Source organism: Pteropus alecto, unplaced genomic scaffold, assembly GCF_000325575.1.
Source record: "Pteropus alecto unplaced genomic scaffold, ASM32557v1 scaffold98, whole genome shotgun sequence".
Classification (NCBI taxonomy): Eukaryota; Metazoa; Chordata; class Mammalia; order Chiroptera; family Pteropodidae; genus Pteropus; species Pteropus alecto.
In genome coordinates this window covers 19,548,076-19,569,768 of record NW_006443570.1, presented here as the reverse complement: position 1 = coordinate 19,569,768, position 21,693 = coordinate 19,548,076, and the positions used below count along the sequence as shown (strand labels likewise).

The window sequence follows — 21,693 nt, the reverse complement described above, 5'->3', positions numbered from 1 at the left end:
CTAACATTGCTTCTTGGCAAGGCTATGTCCTTTCCCCCTTGTCCCTCTCCATTTGTATTTTACACATGGAACTGTGGTGACAGAATGTGCTAAAGGGAAGCTGCTTGTGGCTGGGCCACAGGCTAGCCTGCCCCACTGGCTTCTTCCCCCATAGTCTTAAGAGTCACTTTCCAGAGCCTTCTTCTCTGGACATTGTCTTCCACCTCTAGCTTGGGGCGGGGGATACCTGTACCAGCCCACCCAGTAAAGCCCGCGTCACTTCTCTAGGAGTTGAGGGCCCCCCATGTCAAATCTAAAATGTCTCTCTCGTCTCTCACAGGATGCTGGAAAGGACTCATCCTCATCCTGAATTCCAGTAGTTTCCCTAGAGCCCCTGACCTGCCTGGACCAGAGGACAAAAGCCAAGAAGAGCGAAGTGAGCACTAACCAACTGGAAGTATGCATCTGGGATCCCACCTACAGCAGCACCAGCAGCTCCCCTCAAAGGCGGTATTCAAAAAAAAAGAGGCAGTGTTTACCCTGGATTAGGTGGTCAGGCTGTACCAAGGCACCCCCCCACCCCTACCACCCATAACTGTGCCAGCCTATGACTTGAGAATCTAGAATTGTAACCCAGACAGTCTGACTCCAGGGGAGGCAGTGGGGGAGCCATTTGGAACAGGAGTCTGTTTACCCTTTATGCCAGGGTAGAGGAGAGGTCCTGATGGAGGTGACGCCCTGGGGACCAGTGGAAGCATGAGGGCTGGCATTTCTGCTTCCAGCCAAAATTGCCCAGCTCACAGTGTGCACTTCACGGTGTGCAGCTAGCTACCAGTCACTCCTTTGTGATGAATACTTTGAGGGGAGAAAAGGTTGTGGGAGTGGGGGGAGAGTGCTTCTGACTTGGTGGAATCAGCCCCCTGCACTTAGCAGTGCCAATCATAATAAATAAAGCAGTATAAACACACCGAAAAGAACCTTTTGGCCTCCAAAGTATTGGGCTGTGGGTCTCTCTATTTTCCTGCTCCCAGTCTGCCCACCATAGGTCAGATAGGAAGCTGCTAGGCTGAGCTGCCATGGAATTGGTACTGGGTTTGACCATCCCAGAAAATATCTGCCCATTCTTTCTTGAGCTGCTGGGAGATGAAGGGCTGCCAGACTTGCATCAAGCCAGGCTGAGAGGCTCAGAGCAGAGCCCTGGCCACCCATTCCTGAGGGTCAGTCAGGGATCCACTCCCCGAAGGCACCTGTACCGGTCTTCCTGGCTACAACAGCCCAAGCAAAATCAGTTTGTGTTATCACTCAGCCCTCCAGCGCCTCTCATCACTGGGTATTTCATTAGGGCCATGTGCTAGGACCATCCCTCATGTATCCGCAAGTCAATGGGAACCTGGAGATGGACCTGGCTCCCTTTATGATCCAGGGGTCCCAGCTTCCCAGGAAATGAGGGTGCCATTTCCGAAGCATGAGGAAATGCTAGACCCGAAGTTGAAAGGCAATATCGGATTCAGTAGTAAGGCACTGGCTTTGATGAGGGCCATAAGTCCCCAGGCAGACCCAAATCAAGTGGTACTTGACTCTTCAAACCATAATTGGCCACAGGGCTTGGCCCTCTACTGTCATTTCTACCCTCATTCTCTCACCAGCCCTGCCAGCCAGTTACTTGGCTGGAAATCATGCACGTAAAATGGGGATAGCCTTGGACAAAGTAGGGTCAACTGGCCTTTGCAACCTGGGCCTTTTTCTAGATTCCCATGTCACTGGGAGACGGGCAAGGAGAGGGCCCTCCACTGACTCCCAGTATGAGGCAGTGGGGAGGGGAGGGAAGAGGCTCTGGGTTGGCCTCAGGCCTGGGCTCTACTCCAGGCACTGCCTCCAGCTCACAGGTGACCTTGGGCAAACCCCTCTGTGAAGGGCTAGGTCAGTGAGGCTCCACATTGTCTGATGATGGTTGGACAAGTTAGGAAACACTGGATTAGATAATGTTCTGAGATCCTTCTCACCTCAAATGTTCTAGAATAAGATGCCTTAATGGGCCTGGGGGAAAGATAAATAGTTGGAGCTGGTCTTTTGAACTTCGAGTGTCCCTGAGCAGTTGCTGGTCCCTGGGGAGGGGTGGAGTGAGGTGAGGTAGGGACCTAGCTGACTCAGGCTTGACATAGAGGCAACAGCTACAGCCCAGCCAAGCAGAAAACCCTGGCCCTGCAGACCTGTGTCAGAGCAGGCTTTTAGGGAAAGGCTATTTCTCGGTCCTCTTTCAGGACCAGCCCTATGGGGCCAAGGTGCCTGCCTTGACTGTGATCTGGGCCCTGTTTGTCACAGCAGGGAAGGAAGTCCCCTAAACACGCTTCAGCTATTCTGGGGGTGGGCTGGGGGCTAGGCTCTGATTTTCAGAGGAAGGAGCAGCAGTAGAAGGTGAACCAAACAGAAAAATAGGGCCAGGAAACCTATGAATACTGTCCATGGGGGACCTCAGGAGGGAGTAGGACAAAGGACAAAAAAAATAAAGCTTCCCTTGGATATTCATCACACTGTATTGTTATTGTCTCTGTTTTGTGAGGACAGCGTCCAGTCTGCCTCAGTCACCATTGTATCCAGAGCCTGGCACTGGTGGGCACTCAGGTGGAGGGAGGATCAGGTGCAGTCAAAGCCACAGTTGGGGTCAAGACCAGCTAAACAGTATCTTTGGCAGGGAGGGGAATGGAAGTAAGAAGTCTCAAGCCTGGAATGAGAGACCTTTGACTTCCTGACCATGTGGCTTAAGAGCTAAGAGTAACCTGGTCAGCACCTGCAGGAGGTACTCTGGGAACTGAGCTAGCCTTGAGGTATGAACCCACTGCCCTCAGGAGGGAAGAGGTGGGGCGAGGGGGCTGGCGGGGTTCCAGCTGATCCCATTAGCTGGGGGTCTGGCTTTATTGGAAGGGAGGATACTTTCTTGCTCACCTACCCTCCTGGAGGAAGGGGCAGAGGGATGTTCCTGCTCGTTTATTTCTGTATATCCCTTGGATCAAAAACCTATCCTCAGCTTCTAGATTCTTTGGGGCTAGTGAGAAGCCAGCTGTCTGTGGAGCAGCAGCCCAGCCTTCGATGCAGTCTCCTGGATGATTCTCAGGAGAGCAGTCCCACCAGCAGTGGACTGAGCACCAGGAGGCCATGTCTGGATCCTGGGCCGCCACTCATGACTTGGCACATCATTCAGTTCCTCTGTGAAACGGACATGATACCGGGTAGGGTTGCTCTGATGATTACATAGACCATGGAGCGGGGTGCCGGGGAAATGGTGAAGATATGTAAGGGATTTGTGTTTCAGAGACTCGCTACTTAACGTGTCATTCCTTGACCACCAGCATCAGCTCACCTGGGAATCAGAAATGCAGGAACTCAGGGTCTGCCCAGGTCTCCTGGGTGGAATTTTAACAAAATTCTCAGGTGATTGGAACACACCCCTTGTCCTTATTCAGGACCTTGCCTCTTCCCATGGAGCTGCAGGTTCTGCCCAGGCTACTGCCGCTGTCACAGGGGCTGCCTCGCCCCACCTCCCCATGAGCAAGTGGCTGGGCAGCCTTGGGTGGGTGAAGGGCTGAGGAAGTCAGCTGGGCCAGGCCAGGCAAGATCTGGAAGCACAGAACCAAGGCATGGGTAGGGTGGCTAGCTGCCCTTTGAGACATGGCCTCCCTTGCCCAGGCCTAAGGCCAGGCCCAAGCAGGGGGCTCCCATGTACCAGTGAGTGCTTCAAAGCTGGCTGCAGCTGCAAATCAGCCAGAGTGACGGCTGGCTCAGCCTGACCCTGACCCAGGATGTGTCAAAAGAGGCTGTAACTCAGGAAGGCTAGGAGGGCACTTGGGATCAGGCCAGGCCTAAGGGCACTGAGTGGTTAGAAGGCAAGGCCACAGGATGGCAGGAAGTGGTGAGCCCAGGGCCCAGGCATAGTCTAGGTGGATAGCTATCACTGGATTCTCATCCTCGGTTGGCCCAGGCCCTTGCTTGGCTGAGAGGGCTGGCATTGTCCTACCTCCCGTCAGAGGCTGCCTGCCTCCCTGCTACTCAAGCTGGCTAATGTCAAGGCAGGAGAGGAGGTAGTGTGTAGCAAACCCTCCATCTTCAGTGTCTCCAGGACTGAGCAGTGACCCTCTCACACCTGAGACAGAGAACCTGGCAGCAGGGCTTAGGGGAGGTCTAACCCTTACCACCATCAATACCTGGCTTCCCTTCCCTTTCCAGATACTGATGAAGCTGGGTTTGAGGTGGCCCATGTGGGAGAGGGAACGTCATTTCCTGAGAAGGACCCAGGCTGTCTCAGCCCAAAGAGGCCAGTGTGAGGAGCTGCTCCTTTGGGGAAGACGATGGAAGTGGGGGCCACAGCAGGGCTTGAGGACTAGGGACTGGTTAAGTTGGACCCATGGGTGCAACACCCTCCAAACTGGTGTCAGAGCCCGCAGATGAGTCCCGGGAGGAGCGGCCCTGCAGGAAACGGATGATCTTCTCAATGGTGGCCTCCTGGTACTCATGGGACCACCTGTGGGAACAGAGGCTGGTGGGTCAGAGGGCAGGGCAGAGGGAGCCGGTGGCTGAGGGGCCTGTGTACCCACCCCGCCTCCTCACTTGATGCCATTGAAGGTAAGCACAGCCTGCATATCTTCAGGCAGGGCCTGGGGCTCTGGCCACTCGAAGCCATCAATGACGGGCACAATGTTCTTGCCGCAGCTCAAAGCAGTCACGATCTCCTGGAGAAAGAAGGACAGAGTAGGAAGAGACCCAGGTCTCCATCCAGGGACCTTGGGGCCAGGTAGACACTGGGAGGGCCAACAACAGCCTGGAGCTTAGCCCAGGGTGGGATGCTGGTCCTGAAGTCCACCTTGACTTCTCCCTCACCCCTTGTGGTATAATAAAAAATATTTGGTCTTTGTCCTAGGTTCTTGGAATCACCAGATGACTGGGGGTGGGGGTGCCTAGATAGCTTTAGGATGGGGGGCTGGTTGCTAGGAAGATCAAGCTATGATTAGAGGATTGGAAATTTTAGCTCCCCACCCCCACACATACCCAGGGAGAGGAGAGGGCCTGGAGATTGAGTTCAGTCACCAATGGCCAATGACTTAATCATGCCCACATAATGAAACTTCCATAAAAACCCTTAAGGATGGGGTGGGTTGGTGAACACATCCAGGTGTTGGGAGGTGGCCTGGAGAGGGCATGGAAGCTCTGTGCCTCCCCTCTCTGTGCCCCCACCCCTCATACCTTGCTCTGGGCATCTCTTACATTTGGATGTTCCTGAGTTATATCCTTTATAGTAAACCAAGAATGGTTAAATAAAGTGCTTTCCTGAGTTCTGCACGTCATTTTAGCAAATTATTGAACCTGGGGAGGGGGTCGTGGGAACCCCTGAATTTGTAGCCAAGTCAGACAGCAGCGTGGGTAGCCTAGGAACCCAGGACTTTTGTCTGGCATCTGAAGTGAGGGCAGACCTGTGGGACTGAACCTTTCAGCCTGTGGAGTCTGATATTTGCTCTGGGTAGTAAGTATCAGAATTGAATTGAATTGTGGGACACCCAGTGGTGTTGGTAAATTAGAGAACTGGTTGTTGGTGTGGGGAAAAACCCACACGACTTGGTGTTAGAAGAAAACATCACATATCTGCATGCAAACTGATCCATCAGGAGCCCTGCCAACTGTACTCCTTGCTTATTTCTCAAACCCACCCATTTTTCTCTGCCTCTGTCGCACCACAGCCCTGTTCCAACTCATCTTATTGTTAGCCCCCACCAGGTCTCTTTTTATCCACTCTTGCCCCTTCTACTTTGTTTTCTACGTTGCCCCTTCATCCAGCTACTCTTTGCGAAATGCACATCTGATCATGCCGTCCCATACTCAAAACTCTTCAAGACTGTACATGACTCAGAATAAATTTCAAAGTCCTTAACGTGGTCTGAAGGTCCTGTGTGGTTGGCGACAGCTCGCTTCAGCTCCACGCACTGTTCTCCCAGCCACGCAGACTTTGCAGCTCCTTAGACCACCCATCCTCCCTCCTGCACAGGGTCTTTGCACATGCTGTTTCCTCTGTCTAGAACGCTCTTCTCTGCCCCTTCACATATTTAAGGACTACTCATTTTTCTGGTCTGTACCCAATCAACACTTTCCCAGGAAGTACTCCCTCACTTCCCTGACCACGTCAGATCCCCCTACTGTAGACTCTCATAGGCTTTGTAGTACATGCCACAGTTGCAAATTTAAATTAATTAATGAGTAATTTACTTAATATTTGTCTCCCCCACCAGATATAAAAGCAGGGATCATGTCTGGTTCTTACTCATCTTGTATCTCACGATCTTTCACAAAGCCATGCCCATAGTTAGCCCTTGCTAAATACTTAATGGATGGCTGGATGAGTGAAGGAATAGATGAGACAACACAGCGTAGCAGTTAGAAGCTGCGCTCTAGCATAATCAAGTCTGGGTCCATATCAAGTCTCTAACACAGGCTGTGTGACCTGAGGCAAAAACAACAGGCTCTCAAAACCTCCTTGGGAGGAATAACAGCGATATCCTGTGACAGGTGGTTAGAAGAGCACCTAGCACATAGTGCATGCTCAATAAATGTTAGCATTTCCTCCTCCGAAAAGCGGGGATAATAAACTACCTCACAAGGTTGTTCTGCAGCTATTACTATTAATGGGTGCTCTGAAAAGTGCTTATTGATTTTTTTTTTTTCCTTTCAAGAGGGAACCACAGAGATTGGATTTTCCTGAGTGTAATTCACTTGTGGTTTTCCATATTGATTACCCTCTAAATGTGGCTTCAGGGAAAAGAGTTTTAAAACCAGAGGCAATTAAGCACTAAAAACAACCAAAGAGGGATGATGGAGCCTTTGGAACTGGTCCAAGGCAAAGACTCCCATCACTCCACCTGCCTCCTCCCTCCGTGCAGTCTGCTGGGACAATGATGGGTGTCAAGACCCTTGTAGAGCAGAGTCTTCCTGAGGAAAGAACCTGCAGAGCTTCAACCTTGGCTGGCTTCTGGGAAACCTCTTCTGAGAAGAAGGCGGCCCACAGTGGGAAAGGGGTTTGCTTCCAAGTCACGCACATACACCCAGCTGAGGAAGGGCCAGGCCTCGACTCAAACCTTCAGATTCCGAGTACAGGATTGTTTCAACCAAGCCCTCTGCCTCTCTGCTGACAATGTGGATAAATTCTGACCCTCCACAGGTAGCAATTTATTTGGGAACTTTTAGACATTTGTTTCCTCCACAGTTACACAGAACCAAAGACAGATCACTGGTTACTGAACAGATTCATAGGCTAGCCAAGAGAGGAAAAATGGCTTATTCAAGATCATCCAGCTGTAAAGAATGAAAACTTGATTAGAGTCGAGTCTTCTGACCTGGTCAACCTAGTGGATATGTTTGGTTTTCTCAGTCATATCAGCTTCATCAGAATCACTCATCTGTTTCATCATTGATTCAATTATTCTATAAACTCTTCAAGAACTTACTTTGTACCCTGCATGGTTTTAGGCATCAGGGATAGTGTGAATAAAGCAAGGTCTGAGCTCTCATTGAGCTCTCACAGACGCGCTTCTTTTTTTCTCTCAGAAGGCCACCTGCCACCTGCTCCAGGCCTTCAGCCATGATCCTCCAGGGTGTCTCTTTGGCTCAGCATCTCCTCCTCCCCAAACCAAGCCCAGTAATCAGCCCTTAAAACATGGCCTCTAGGGCTTGACCCTCTTCCCCACTGTCAATCTGGACTGCACTCTAGTGTCAGAGACTTCTCCCTAAAACCCACTGGCATGGCATCACTGCCTCATGGGATCCCTTTTCCCAGTGCTTTAAGCATGGGTCTTCTCCCTGCCTCTAGGCACTCCACAACCTGGCTCCATAAGTTTTATCTATAATTTTTATTGTGCTGGTAAATGTTTAACTAGCTCTCCAAGGGGGAAAAAAACCGCAGCCAAAATAAACCCTAATTTGTAGTGTTTACTGATTTCCTTAGTGCAAATACTCCCACCATGGCTGACTTCAGGCTACCAACATGATGTCACTGAATGTGGAGTTGGGAAGAGATGCAGACAATCCTCTTTGGTGGCAGTTGAATCCAGCTCTGTCCCACCACCTCCCCTCTCACACCCTCAGATCTGTCCCATGGAACATAGGTCCTGGGAAAGAGCATGGGCTTTGGAGTCAGAAAGACAGAGTTCGAAGCCCAGCTTTTCTGATTTCTACACCAGTGTGGCCATGGGAAAAAATATTCTACTCTGAGCCTCAGTTTCTTCATCTGTGAGACGGAGAAAGCAATACCAGTGATGCATGTAGGTTTTGGCACCTTTCTTGTCCTTACTTTTGTTCTTTGTTCATGCTGTTCCACTGCTTGAGATACCTTCTCTACCATTTACCTAAATTCTTAAGACTCTTCTCAAGTTCTGCCTCCTCCATGAAACTTTCCCTAATTATTCTAGCCCTTAATGTTTTCTCTCTTCTCCATACTCTTATGGCAAGTAAGATGTACACTGACACCAACTTATATATGATCTAGTCATTATGGGCATATTCTTGTCTTCTTAGCTGCTTTAGGACAAGGGCCCAATCTCAGATGACTACTACATCCCTCAGTCTTGGCTCCAATTCCTATTCCGTGTTTAATGATTAATAACCTGTAGATGTGTATGGCTCCACGCATCCATCCACTCTACAATTATTCAATAAGTTTCTACTATGTGTTCGGCACTGAAGATACAATGGTGAATTAAACAGTGGCAGTACTCACAATAATTATATTAATAATAGTAATTGCTACCATTATAAAACAATTACTATAGAGCCAGACATTCTGCTAAGTACTTCATAAATTTTAGCTCTTTTAATCCTTATAACAATATCCTAGAGAGTTCAATACTATAATTATCCCATTTTGCAGTAATAAGCTCATTGGGATTAAGTAACTTGACCAAGGCCAGAGCCACAATTCAAACTCATAGCTTTGTGCTCTTACTGATTCTGAGGCAGGATAGTTAGCCTAGGAAACACCCCCTCCCCTCCAGGATGCAGCTATGGAATTTTTCCTCGGTCCCTTATTCAGTCCTCTCCCTATGGCTCTGGAATTTCTCTCTTGTCCCTTACTCAGCCTTTCTCTGTTTTGATTTCAAGCTTGAGACTCTATCTAGCATGAGAAACAAGCCAAGGCCAAGAGACAAGTTAGATGGCCTTGGGCCACCTCCGCCCCTCCAGGTGGCATGGGAAACAAACCAAGACAGGAAGGCAGGCTGGATAGCCTTGGTACATCCCACGCCCTTAAGAAAATAAAACCCCATGATTTAGACAACTTTAGGCAGACTCATTCTCTCTCTGAGCTGCCCTCATTTTTCTCTTAAGTGTGTACTTTTGTTTTAATAAAATGTGCTTTCCTGCTTTCCTATTTGCTGTTTGTCATGTCCTTGAATTCTTTCTCTGGCATAAGACAAGAACCTGGTCACTGGAGCTCCAGGGTTGGGATCCTTCTTCGGACTTCTGCCCAGTCAAGCTCTTAGGCATCAATTCCATTGTGCCTGTCACTATGCATTTCTGCCTGCTTCTCTCACAAGTTATATTTCAAAGTGTTTCATCCCTCCCTGACCCTCACAACAATCTTACAAAGTGAATAGGACAGGTGAATTATCCCTATATTTTGTAGATGAGAAAATGGGCTGAGAGGGCAAAGTGACTTGCTAAAGTCCTATTACAGTCAGAGCTGTGACTCTTGACTTCCAACTGGGCCATGAAGTTTGCTGGGGTGTGCAGATAAGAAGGAATAGGAAGAGAACCTTGTCCTCCATGCCACAGGCCAAAGTGGGACCAGAGGCCAATACCTACCTTGTGCACCCAATCCTTGCAGTCATGGTCCTGCATGCACTTGTCCAGTGCCCCTGCTGACAGCACCAGCACAAAGTTTCGAGCACCCATGACACTTTCGATGAGTTTGTCCTCGAACTTGCCTGCTTCCAACTTCTCCACATCAATGAAGACACTGAAGCCATGTAGCTGCAGGTGCACCTTCAGGAGGCTGTGAAGAGGTCCTGTATCACTGCTTTGGCCTTACCCCAAGGCCTCAGGCTGCTTGCCTGCTCACTCCTTCTCACCTGGCCAGCTGGGAGCCTGAGTTCCTCCGGTAGCTGATGAAGACATCCGGAATGTCCCCGCTCAGCTTGCCGCCAGTGCAGGGCAGTGGGGAGTGTAGCATTTCTGGGGGAGACAAGAGATAGCTTGGTAACAATGGCCCCTCCCAATCACTCACCACAAGATACAGGATCCCCTGCCCACCCAACCTTCTCAGCCCAGTCCAGCCCAGGCAGGGTGGCTTGTTCCAAAATGGGTCACTGAGGTAGAGAGATAAGGCTGACATGAAGGAAGGCCACTAACTCTTGGTGAGCCCCACTCAGGAGGCAGACATTGTATTTTAGGGACACTGAAATGCACCTCCAGCCCTACCCTTTCTCCAGAGCTCCAGACCTGCACAGACAGGTGCCCACAGGCACTCCGAATCCAACACATCCCAAATCCTCCCCTGGCATCCTTCTTCCTAGTTTCCCGCCAAAGCCAGAAACCTCGGTGTCGGCCTCAACTCCTGCCTCATCCATTCCTTCAACAACATTTACTAAACACTTACTGGGTGCCAGGCACTATTCTTAGTGCTTGAGATATAGCAATGAATATAACAAAACTGTGCTCTCATGGAGCTGATGTTCAGTGCTCAGCACCAGGCACCAAGCTCTGTAGATTCTTCCTACTAAACATCTGGACTCCAGCCCCATGGCTCTCCCTATGTCCAGGCCCCCAACTCTAGCCTCCTCAGTGGCCTCCCTAAATCCACACTTGCCCAGTCTGGTAGCTGTTTGCACAACTACCAGACAAATTTTTCTAAACTCCAAGTCTAAGCATGTTATTGCCCCCTACTTAAAAAACATTTATTGTCCCCTACTTCCCGTAGAAGAGATTTTTAAGTTATTATTATTATTTTTGCTGTAGGACCATCCTGTTTTTTAAAGATAAAATCTTGGGGTGTTCTTGGGAGCTGTCATGTAAAAATGATAAAAGCTGACCTGATTTGGTTGAAGCAAAAGCATGGGGTCAAAGCCTAGTCCCTTGTCCCTAGTACGAGCTTAGTTCGTACTTGCTGAATAAATGGATGAATGAAAAGAAGCCGTCTTCTCCTAATGTTCAGACCTGACACTCACAGGCAAAATATGTCAGTGTATGAAGCAGAAAGCCAGAGGTTCAAATTCTACTTCTGTTATTTAATGGCTTTTATGACCTTGGGGAATGTATTTAAATGTTTTACATCTTAGTTTTGGCATCTTTAAAATTAATACCCTTGATGGAAATGTTTTTTATCTTTGATTATGATGGTGGATACACAGGGTAGGCATTTTTCCAAACTCTTCAAACTGAACACTTAAGTTATATTTCTTTTATATCCTTTAAGAAGTTTTAAAAAAATTAAAAAAAAACAACAACTAATGTCCACTGCATCGAATGGATATAGAGATTAATGAGATAATATCTGTTAAAAACTTAATATAGTACCTGGCATATGGTAATTGACAACAAGTATTAGCTAAATAGTAAAATAAATTAGTAAATAAAGAGGATTTCTAGAGCCCTAGAATCCACTTTGCCCTCCATGAAACACCTCTAGAACCCACACTTTGTAAGCTGTTGACTAACAAGACAAGGCCCCTGTCTTCCCACACATATCTCATATATGAATCCTCTATCCTCTGTCTCACCTCAATACTTGTATATGCTTCTCCCTCTGCCTGGCTGCTCTTCCTGCTGCTACCAGCCCCCTCACTCCCTACATCTTTCAAGACCAGGTCAGGCATCCTCTCCCTCCAAAGCCTAGACCTGGGTGGACAGCGTGGTAATGCTTCCTCTGAGCTCCCCTGGGGTCCTGGGCATGCCTCTTGCTGTGGTCACCTGGTTTTTTTATATACTTGCCTTACACCCATCCTCCTACCCATCTCAGACGGGGAACTTCTTGAGGACAAAATGAAACATATTCATCTTTGCATCCTCAGAGCCCAGTCTAGCACAGCGTATATGTGCTCGATCAATCTGCAATGAGGCTCTGAGGCCTCACCACCAAGTGTCTCTCCTAGTCCTTCCAGAGCTGGGGTTGGGGCAGGAGCAAGGTCCCATGTGGGCAGGCTGACCTCTGGCGGCTGTGAGGATGCGGGCGCGGTGCACGCCGAGGCGGATGCCACAGTCCTCCAGGAGCTGCTGCTCCGACACGCGGTGCAGCAGGGAGCGGTCCAGGCCGCAGCTGACCAGGCCATACGTGTACTGGCGGAAGCGCGGGTCCAGACTGCCCAGCCAGTCAGCCAGGTTGCTGCGGTCGCACGTAGCGTAGTTGGCGAAGGTCTTGAGCTCCGTGAGCTCCCTAAAGAATCTGTACCCCAGGGAGTAGAAGACGCTGAGGTCCTGACTCAGGACTAACTAGTGGCCGAGAGGGTGTTTAGTTAGACTCAGCGCGGGGCGGGTGGGGAGGAGTCTCCTTACTTCTTGCGGGTGATGCCCGATTTCATGCCCAGGTCTGTCTGGAGTTCTTCCTCTGTGAGCCGCAGAAGCAGGTCGCCATCTACCTGCTGCTCCTGGGAGAGAAGTCAGAGGTAAGGAAGGAGGAAGAGGGTCCCCTCTTCACCCCTGGACCCCAAGCCCAAGATGCAAGGGGAAGGAACTGGAGACCGTGGGGGCGGGGGGTGGTGGAGGCAGATGGGACCCCGATTAGAGCCGAGTGCCCCCGAAAGTGGTGGCTGAGTACAGGCTCCCCACCCACAAAAGGTCACCCTGGCGCCGCGGCAGTGTGGGCCAAGAGCGTGGGCACGGCCGCCTATACGCAAGTCGCCCCTAGCGTTAGTGCACCCGCCGGGATGCGCCCGCTTGGACTCGGAGGAGGCAGACCAGTGCGGCTCTACCCGGAAACGCTCGCAGTACTGGGAGAAGCCGATCTGCTGCAGCCACGTCTGGACCTCGGCCTCCTTCCAGCTGGGCACACAGGGAAGGATGGGCCGCGGCACCTCCTCGCCCAGCAGGCGCAACGCGCGCTTAGCCAGCGCTGACGTGGTGCCATTGGTGGAGTAGGAAACCAGGCGTTTCAAGCTCTGGATGGCGCAGATGTCGCTGAATATCTAGGAAGGGGTGGAGGGAGGGTGTCTTGGATCCACCAGTTCGCCAACCGCTCCCCACCCCCAAATGTGCCCAGTCCCTCCCCTCGCCTCTTCTCAACGCTGTAAGTCCCACCGTCTGCCCCATCTTTGCCTTCATCCAATAAATCACTGAGTCCTCCGGATTCCTCCTCCTGAGGCTCCTCCTCACATCTCCCCTCTACAGCTTCCGTCTGTCCTGGGATGAAGTCTGAGCTCTCAGTATGGCCACCAGGCCCAGGCCCAGCACAGTACAGCCCCAGACCACCAGTCCCAGCTCACCTCTCCTTTCCCAAACCCATACTTGTCAGACACCCACTCATGAAGGCTCTCCCACCTCTGGTCTTTGGCCCATGGTGTTCTCAAACCCTTAGTTCTTCTGGCCTGTTTTGGGGAATCCTATTCATCCAGTGGAATCCAAATTGATTAGCACCTACTCCATGCAGCCTGTTTTGATTCCGCCACAGCTTGGCCCACACTGCCAATTAGACCTTGTACCACACTCTGAATGCTACTGTTCTTAGTTGATAATGCGACTTCCACTGGATGATAAGCTGGGGTCATGTTTTAGTCACTTCTGGAGTCCCATACCTGGCACACTGTGGGGGCACAGAGTGGGGGCTCACTATGTCTTTACTGAGCTGCACTCACTTGGCCTTGCTGGGAAAGGGGTGCCAGAGCCAGTGGTGATGGCTGCTGCCTAGACCCAAAACTTCCCTACTCCCTACTTCCTGTCCTTTCTCCCAAAGTTGAATGACCTGCTTTGTAAAGCCAGCCTCCTATAGCCCAACTCAGGCACAGGGAGGAGAATAAGAAGCTCTTAGAATGTAAGACCTTGGAAAAGGCCTCAGAGACCCCCTAACACCACAGTCTCTTCTTGATCTGTGGGAACACACATGATGAGTGACAATCATCTCTGAGACACACTCTGCTGAGCAGCCCCAGATGACAGCTGTGGTACAGACAGGGTGGTCCGTGTATACCAGCTGTCACCAACTTCTAGAGGAATGCAAAGTAGGGAGGGTAACATTATAGGGATAACCTTGATTCTGTAATATTTTAAAAACAAAACACACACACAGACACACAAAAACCCCACATACTTTTGATAATTTAACTATTACTAGTCCTACATCCAAGGTACAAACTGCTGCTGTGCTATCCTTCAAATTTCCAGAGGATAAAAATGAGGCATACTGAGGGTCAGAGAGGGAAAGCCAGATACTCAAGGTCACACAGTACTTTAAAGCAGAGGGCAAAGGCTTCAGATCAGGCCCTAGGCATGGGGACCCTTGGAGACTCAGGTGGAAGTTATCTGGCTGATACATTGATATCCTGCTCCAAGCTTCTGTCTACACTCCATCTCCTTCTTACACTTCAGACTCAAATGACAAAATGGCCCACTGGAGTTCCCCGACTGATCATTTCTCATGCACCTCAAACTTAACCTGTCCCAGTGAACTCACTTTCTTCCCTTCTTCCACTCCAACCTGTCTCTCATCCAGTTCACCTTATTTTAGTCCCAGGTGCCACCATCCACTGGGTTGCCTATGTCCAAAGTCAGGAGTCATCCTCAGCCCCTCCTTCTTCTTCACCCAGCCACCCACCAAGTCCTAATTTTAGCTCTTCAGCACCTCTGGAATCTACTTCTTTCTGCCTCTCTATGCCCTAGTCCCACCCTCCATCATCACTCGCCTCCAACCTCCCCCTTGCCAATCTCATCTCCAAGCAGCACCAGGATAATCTTTATAAAACACAAGTGTCCTCTGCTTAAAAAGCTTGGTCTTTCTTGCCTTCAAGGCCAGAACGACTGGTACTTCATCCTTCTTGCTTCACCTGACTCTTATGTGTACTTCAAGTTCCAGCTGAATGTCCCTTCCTCTACGAAGCCTTTCCAGACACTCTCTAACACCGCACCCTCACCCTCCTCCACAGCGGCACCCACCTTGGTCTTTCCCTGCAGACTCTTGATGGCGGCTTCAGCACAGAGATAGAAAGCCCCGATGCACTGTGCCTCCAAGCGCGACGAGTCCAGCAGAGGCACGAGGCGCTGCAGGTCGTCGGGCCCGCGGCCCTGGCTTGTGTCACTGGCGTCCACGAGGCAGCGGGCGAAGCGGCCGGGGTCCAGCGAGGCCACGAGCGGCTCCACGAGCGCCAGTGTGCCAGAGCGCTCCACCTCGCGCTCCACCTCTTTGTTGGTGGCCAGCACGGCTACAGCGAGGCAGGCGTGCAGCCGCAACAGCTCATCCTCTTTGGAGAAGGCGAGAGGGAAGAGCCACTCCGCGGCGCGCTTCTCCACCATGCGCCGCTGCACAGACTGGCCCCCGTGCAGCGCGCAGTTGGCGAGCGCCAACGCACAGTGGCGGAGCAGCCCCGGGTCTGTGCGGCGGCACCAGTACAGCACAGCGTCCAGACCGCCGGCCGCTACCAGCCGCTGGCATGTCTCCTCCGAGTGCTTGAACATGTGCTCCAAGATACCCGCCACGCTTCGAGCCAGCTCCACCGGCTCGCGTTCCTTTGCCAGGTTCAGGATGACACCCAGCCCAATGCGCGCCACCCGGTCCCTGCCGAGAAAGTGAGAGGGAGACGGTCGAGTTGCCCCAGCTGGGGTGCCTGGCTTGCCCTGTGGAGGCCATGGCCTGGTCACTTATACTCTCTGGGCCTCACTAGTGTCATATAGGACATAAAGGAGAGCATTATTTTCCCAGCCCACCCTCTCACCTCTTGCTTGGGAGGACCAGACTTCTCTAATTATAAGGGTGATCCATCCTGTTCACACTCATTTCCTCCTCTACTCCCTCCCCTGGAGAAGTAGTATGTGTCCTGGTTAAAATGTTAAGAACTAGCTCTGGAGAAGATCCCCAGGGTCCTGGTTTCAAATTCTTTGTCATTTTCTTTAGCTGCAGGACCTTGGGTATTTTCCTTTATCTTTCTACCTTAGATTCCTCATCTCATAAATAGATAAAAAAAAATACCTACTCCATAGGGTTATTATGAATATTAATGTGATAATCCACATAAACTGCTTGCAAACTTAATAATACCTACTCCATAGGGTTATTATGAATATTAATGTGATAATCCACGTAAACTGCTTGCTACAGTGCCCGGCACATAGGAAAAACTTAATAATGTTAACTGCTTATCATAATTTGAAGTGTCACTTGACACATACCACTCTTAGCCTGTATGAATATTAATGTGATAATCCACATAAACTGCTTATCATAATTTGAAGTGTCACTTGACGCATACCACTCTTAGCCTAGCCTTCAAACTTCTCTTCACTCCATGTTGTGTGATTGGAGTATATTTATTCATTCATTCAATAGACATTTATTGAGAACCTAGCGTGTGCCAGGCATTGTGCTAGAGGCTGAAGTTAACAGTGACTAAGGGTGACTGAAGCTTATACTCAGCTATTATGGAGATAGACAATAAGCAAGTAAACAATGAATGAATAGGGATAATAGTGATATGACCATAATGATAGCAAAACCAGGTGATATAATGAGAGTACCTGGATGCAGGGATATATCTAAGGAGATGACATCTGAAAGTTAAATGTCCAGAGAGCTTTGCCTGCAGGTATTTGGGAGAAGAACATAACAGACAGAGAACAGCAAGGACAAAAGCCCTGAGGACTGAAGAGCTTGGCATGTTTGAGGAATAGAAAGGGGGCCAGAGATATTTGCAATGTCTAAAACCAACAAAGAATTCATACATAGGACATATAAATAAATATTCAAATCCATAAGAAAAAGGGCGGTAAATCCAAAAGAGAATGGGCAAAGGATATAAATGGGCAGTTTACAAAAGAGGAAACCCGAAATGTTAACAAAGAGATGCTCTAACTCATTAGTAATCAGAGAAGTGAAAATCAAAACAGTGATGACTTTACACCTATTAGATAGATAAAAAGCAGAAGCTAGGTAACACAGAAGGTTGGAGAGGGTGGGGTCATGAACGCCCTGAAGATCTGTGGGTGGAGGTGCAGGCTGGGGCAGTTAATTTAGAGAGCAGGCTGAGATAAGTAGATGAATTTAAGGCGATACACACCCTATGAAATTAGGGCTCTTGGGTTTATATTCCAAAGAGATTGTCACACAGATCCACAAGAGGACATGGCTGAGGCCATTCACTGTAATGTTATTTGTGGTGGTGGGGAGTTAGGGGCAGTCTGGTGTCAAGCCTAGGAGAATGGAGAGGTAACCTGGGCACATGCCCACTCTGGAGGACTATAGAGCAGTTACAAGTGACTGAGCAGATGATAACACATAACAAACAAACAGTTTACCAGAACACAGATAGGAATTATTAAAATATATTGAATGGTTGCCTATGGCATTAAATCAGAAAACTGGTGGAGACATTAGTTAAGTAAGAGAAGGGGAGATTGCATTTGAGGCACAGATGTATGAAAAGGCTTGGAGGTGTCTGAGAGCTAACATAATTGGGGACCTGTCCCCACCTTAGCCACACTGCAATAAAGCCACTGCAAGTGACTAAGGTGGAGAGTTCAAGGGGAGAGTGAGAAAAGAGTCCTGGAGACCTTTTGAGCCAGCTTGAGGCATTCGTACTTTATCTTGATGAGAATGGCTAGTCATTAAAAGCTTCAGGAAGTGGAGCGGCCTGGTCATGCATGGATTTTAGGAAACTCACTCTGGCTGCTGTGGGGAGGACAGGTCCAAGGGAGAAAGCCTGGAGGCCAACAGAGCAGGCAGGAGACTTGCCACACTCCAGGCAGAAGTGAAAGTTTCCTGTCTCCCTGACTTTCCACAAATGATGTCCTTCAAAGGTGATGTTACCCCTGAAGATTTAGGGACCCAGACATCCATGGAATCCTTGCCTGGTGAGCATCACAATGACCACAATGCCTGTGACTTTGTGTCCACTGTAGGGCCCAGAACATGGCATAAGGCCAGCATAGTTTTACTGAGCTGATCACTGAGCTTCTCTGCAGCCCAAAGGAACAGAGGGGTCCTAATCATCCACTTAGGCAGCCAGCACTGCAGTTGTTCCTCTTCCCAATGAAATAGCCAAAGCTTGGAAAAGTTACAAGATATGCTCAGGGTTACACAGCCGGTGAGAGGCATAGCTGGGATTTGAACTCACCTCTGTCTCTTCAGAGGTCAGGATCCTTCCTCTATACTTTGTGCTTCCAGAACAATCTGACTATATAAACTCTGAGAGTATCAGAAACAGGATGTGCTTAAGCAATCATCTAACCCAACACCCTCACTTCCTGAGGACCGCTGAAGGGAAGGACTTGCTCAGGAACATCAGTTCAGAGAGAGGACTTTATCCTGAGTCTCTTGATCCCCCAGCCCTCGCCTGTCCTTATGCATTGGCACCTTTATAGAAGCTGAACTATGTGTTTGTTGTGAGAAGCATTTCCTCAGCTCCCAATTCTTCTGTAGCCCGAGAAGCTGTGTGTCTGGGTTTAAATCCTAGCTCTAAAAGAGGGGGGAACTGTACATATACACACATATACAAGCATGTATATATACATATATATGCAAATACTTGCATAGTTTCTCTGGAAAGACATGTAAAAAATTTGTTTCACTGGTTTGTCTCCAGGGAGGGGGTGTGGGTGGAAAGAACTTTTAAATACATATCATTTTGTACCTTTGCACTTTTTGAATTTATGGACAATAGTTTTTTTTTTTTTAAACTGTCTCCTCCACTAACTTACTATGTATCTTGGGAAAGCCATTTAACCTCTCTGAGTTAAACCATTTAACCTCATTATGGTCCCCTGAAGGGCTGAGCTATGAATTTAGAGGGCTAGCAGTCAGACGGGGCCCTCACTGAGTGTTGTGGGACAAGCTCAGACATCCCGTTGGGCTTCTCCTGGTATCTGGGGGTGAGAGAAGCTGTCACCTAGACTCCTGGGCTGTGTGTGTGGCACCACACTAGGAAGAAGAATGTTGCAGAAAACGAAATGGCAAAAGGAGTGCACTAATGGAAGAACCATCTTTAAGAGGAAGTTGGTTGGTGGAGGAAGGAAAAGATTTCATAAACGCAAATTCTCTGTCGCTCCTCATCTTTCCCTTCCAGCCTCCTCCAGGCGTAGCCTAGAGGAGTGAGGACATGCTGTCTTTCTTAGGAAGGATTTTCATTCTTGACCAGGTGCAGCTGAACTCTGTCCTTGGTCCTGAAACGATGAGTGAACCAACGCCTGAACTAGTATGCTGTTTCTCCGGACCAGGGACACTGGTTAGCGTGATGCCTCTCTCAGTAATTCTGAACCACATGAGAATTGTTATTTCCAACCTTGAAAAAAATCAGCACTATTTGTGTCTTGCAGCCCTCCTCTTCCTAGGGTGCTGCATCTGCTCCCCAGGAGTTCTATTTATAGCTGCACCATCCCATACCAGGCCTACAGGACACACCTGCCAATTTGGGCCCACATATTCAGTGAGCACTGATTCCATTTGCTAGCCCTCCGAATTTGTGGTCCATTCCCATCAGGGCACCTGATATTAGATGGAAGATGAATGACTTTCTGAACAAGCAAAACACCAACTTGGTCTCCCAATTTAAATTGCTTCATTTGTGCACTTTTGAGAGTTGTATCATTTCCACCATCCACAAGGTTATTTTTACTTTTTGAAATTTGCGAGAAAGCACTCCTAACCTATGACCATCACACCAGCGTGAGATGCATGAACTAAAAGTGACCCTTCCAAAACCCTTCTAAACCTGAGGGGCCTGAGACTTCAGCATGAGACTGGTGTGTGACAGCCTGTTCTCCTCTGGAATCAGAGGAGAGAGGAAGTGAGGGCTCAGAGGTTTTCATATTCTAGGAGAGATCTCAAGAGGCAGGCAAGAGAGTAGATCCCAGCTACTGTATCTTGACACCATGTGGGGAAGGAGTGAAGAAAACACATTCTATCTGGCCCCTGTCTAGCTCCGCACCTCACTTTCCTCTTCCCCGACTCATTCATCCCAGCAGAATACCTTCTGTCCTCATCAGCAGCCGCAGAATGAGATCATGTCTGGCCTGCTATGTGGACCAAAATGAAGGAGGAAGCATAAAGGAGGAAAGTTACCTTTAGGTCAGCACCCATTTCAGCCTGGGTTAGAAGAAAGGGGAAGGTTCCACCCACTTCTTGAGCCTTGTATTCTCTCCCTCTCTCAGTGGGAAGGAGATGATACAGGAGAGAGAAAGTAGCATGGAAATGCACTGAGGCCTGTGGGGAGGAGGGCTGTGGGTTTAGGGGAGCATTGGCAATAGGATCTCATCTCCATCCTCAGAACCTGGGACAGATTCCTGTCCTCACAGGTCATTCCTCCTCTCTGTGTCTCTCCTCACCCCACTAGCCCTGGAAGTGAATCCTGGCTGCACCATTAGCTCACTGTGTCATGCTGGGCAAGTTACTAAACTTTCCCAAGCATCAGTTTTCTCATTTGTAAAATGGACACGCTGATGCCCACCAGAGGTGTACTGCAGGGATTTAGTGAGGTGAGGCAGGAAAGGAAGGCACAGTGCAAGGCACACGGGAGACCCAGGCACCCGACTACCCTTGCTGCCCCATATCACACGCCGCTCTGCCCCACACCCTCCCAGCCCAGCCCCCTCACCGGTTTTCAGCCACCAGGATCTGCTCTAGCAGGCGCGCGGCCTGCACTCGTGTCTCCAGCTCCGTCGCCTGCAGCAGCCGCAGCAGCAGGTCGAGACCACCGTCCAGGCGGATGGTGTCGCACAGACCCTGGGCTACCTCGCGGCCCACAGCCGGCAGCAGCCAGGCCTCCTCTACCAGCTGGAAGACCTCAGCCAGGCCGGCGCCCATGGCCCGCGCATCACCCGCCTGCTTCAGCGCCGAAAGCGCCTGCTGCAGCTCTGGCAGCGCGCGCTCCAGGGCGCCCTGCACCTCGGTGCCAGCCCCAGGCGACACTTCGCGGGGTCTGCGGCCGCCTGCGGCCCACCATGGGACCGCGCCGCTGCCCACGTCCGACGCCGGCACCGCTAGCCGCTCGGCGCCGGGCGGTGGGCCCGACATGGCGAAAAAGCGGCACAGCTTATAAGCAGAGAGGAGCAGCGTCAGGACCATCGGCGCGGGGCTGCAGGGGACATCCCTGGTCTGGAGGGGCGGGGCAGGGCGGAGCGACCTGGACCTAGCGAAAAGAGGGACCCGAGAGGGGACCGGAGGGAAGATGATGTAGGAGGGAGGGATGGAGAGAAGGGTACCAGGCAAAGGCGGTAGCCAGAGGTTTAGGAAAGGGAAGAAGGCAGGCTCGGGGACGAAGCGGTTGGGGAAGGGGATGCAGGCCCAGATGCAAGGGGTGGGCAGGAGGAGAGAGCTGGGAGGCGAGGAATGGACCCAGTCGCCGGAGGGCCTAGGAGCAACCGGAACAAAGCGCGGATCTAGCTTCGGCTCCACTCGCAGAATGCTCTGCAGATCCCCGCCCCTGAGAAGCTGCGGACCGGAGCTGACGCCGCGCCTCTTGGTCTCTTGGGGCTCTTCCCCTGCCTCTAGCGTAGCCCCACCCCCAAGCCTATCCAAGCCACGCCCATGCCCTGGCCAGGCCTCTCCCCCTTATT

At 50.3% G+C, this 21,693-nt stretch overlaps 2 protein-coding genes across 2 annotated transcripts in view; one reads left to right on the top strand and one right to left on the bottom strand.

Moving 5' to 3' along the window:
* The window catches only part of SLC46A1 (solute carrier family 46 member 1), a 6,334-nt gene extending 5,378 nt beyond the window's left edge, over positions 1 to 956 (top strand). The window contains exon 5 of the mRNA XM_006924999.3: positions 320 to 956. Coding sequence (XP_006925061.2) covers positions 320 to 359 — 40 coding nt within the window. The 3' untranslated portion in view covers positions 360 to 956. The remainder of the gene's footprint in view (positions 1 to 319) is intronic.
* Positions 957 to 2,499: 1,543 nt separating this feature from the next.
* SARM1 (sterile alpha and TIR motif containing 1) lies at positions 2,500 to 21,548 on the bottom strand. Its single transcript, XM_006924998.3, has 9 exons — positions 20,733 to 21,548; positions 15,088 to 15,706; positions 12,915 to 13,127; positions 12,499 to 12,590; positions 12,153 to 12,388; positions 10,080 to 10,182; positions 9,814 to 10,003; positions 4,582 to 4,703; positions 2,500 to 4,495 (listed from the first exon to the last, which is right to left on the bottom strand). Exons 1-9 carry the CDS (start codon positions 21,200 to 21,202, stop codon positions 4,366 to 4,368), a joined length of 2,175 nt encoding a protein of 724 aa, XP_006925060.1. The 5' UTR covers positions 21,203 to 21,548; the 3' UTR covers positions 2,500 to 4,365.
* Positions 21,549 to 21,693: the final 145 nt, after the last annotated feature.

Coding starts and splice junctions, on each gene's coding strand:
- SARM1 (XM_006924998.3), bottom strand. CDS start 21,202: ATGGTCCTGACGCTGCTCCTCTCTGCTTATAAGCTGTGCCGCTTTTTC. Junction 13,128..15,087: donor GTCTGCAGGGAAAGACCAAG/GTGGGTGCCGCT, acceptor ACCCCTTCCTAG/ATATTCAGCGACATCTGCGC. Junction 12,591..12,914: donor AGTACTGCGAGCGTTTCCGG/GTAGAGCCGCAC, acceptor CTTCTCTCCCAG/GAGCAGCAGGTAGATGGCGA.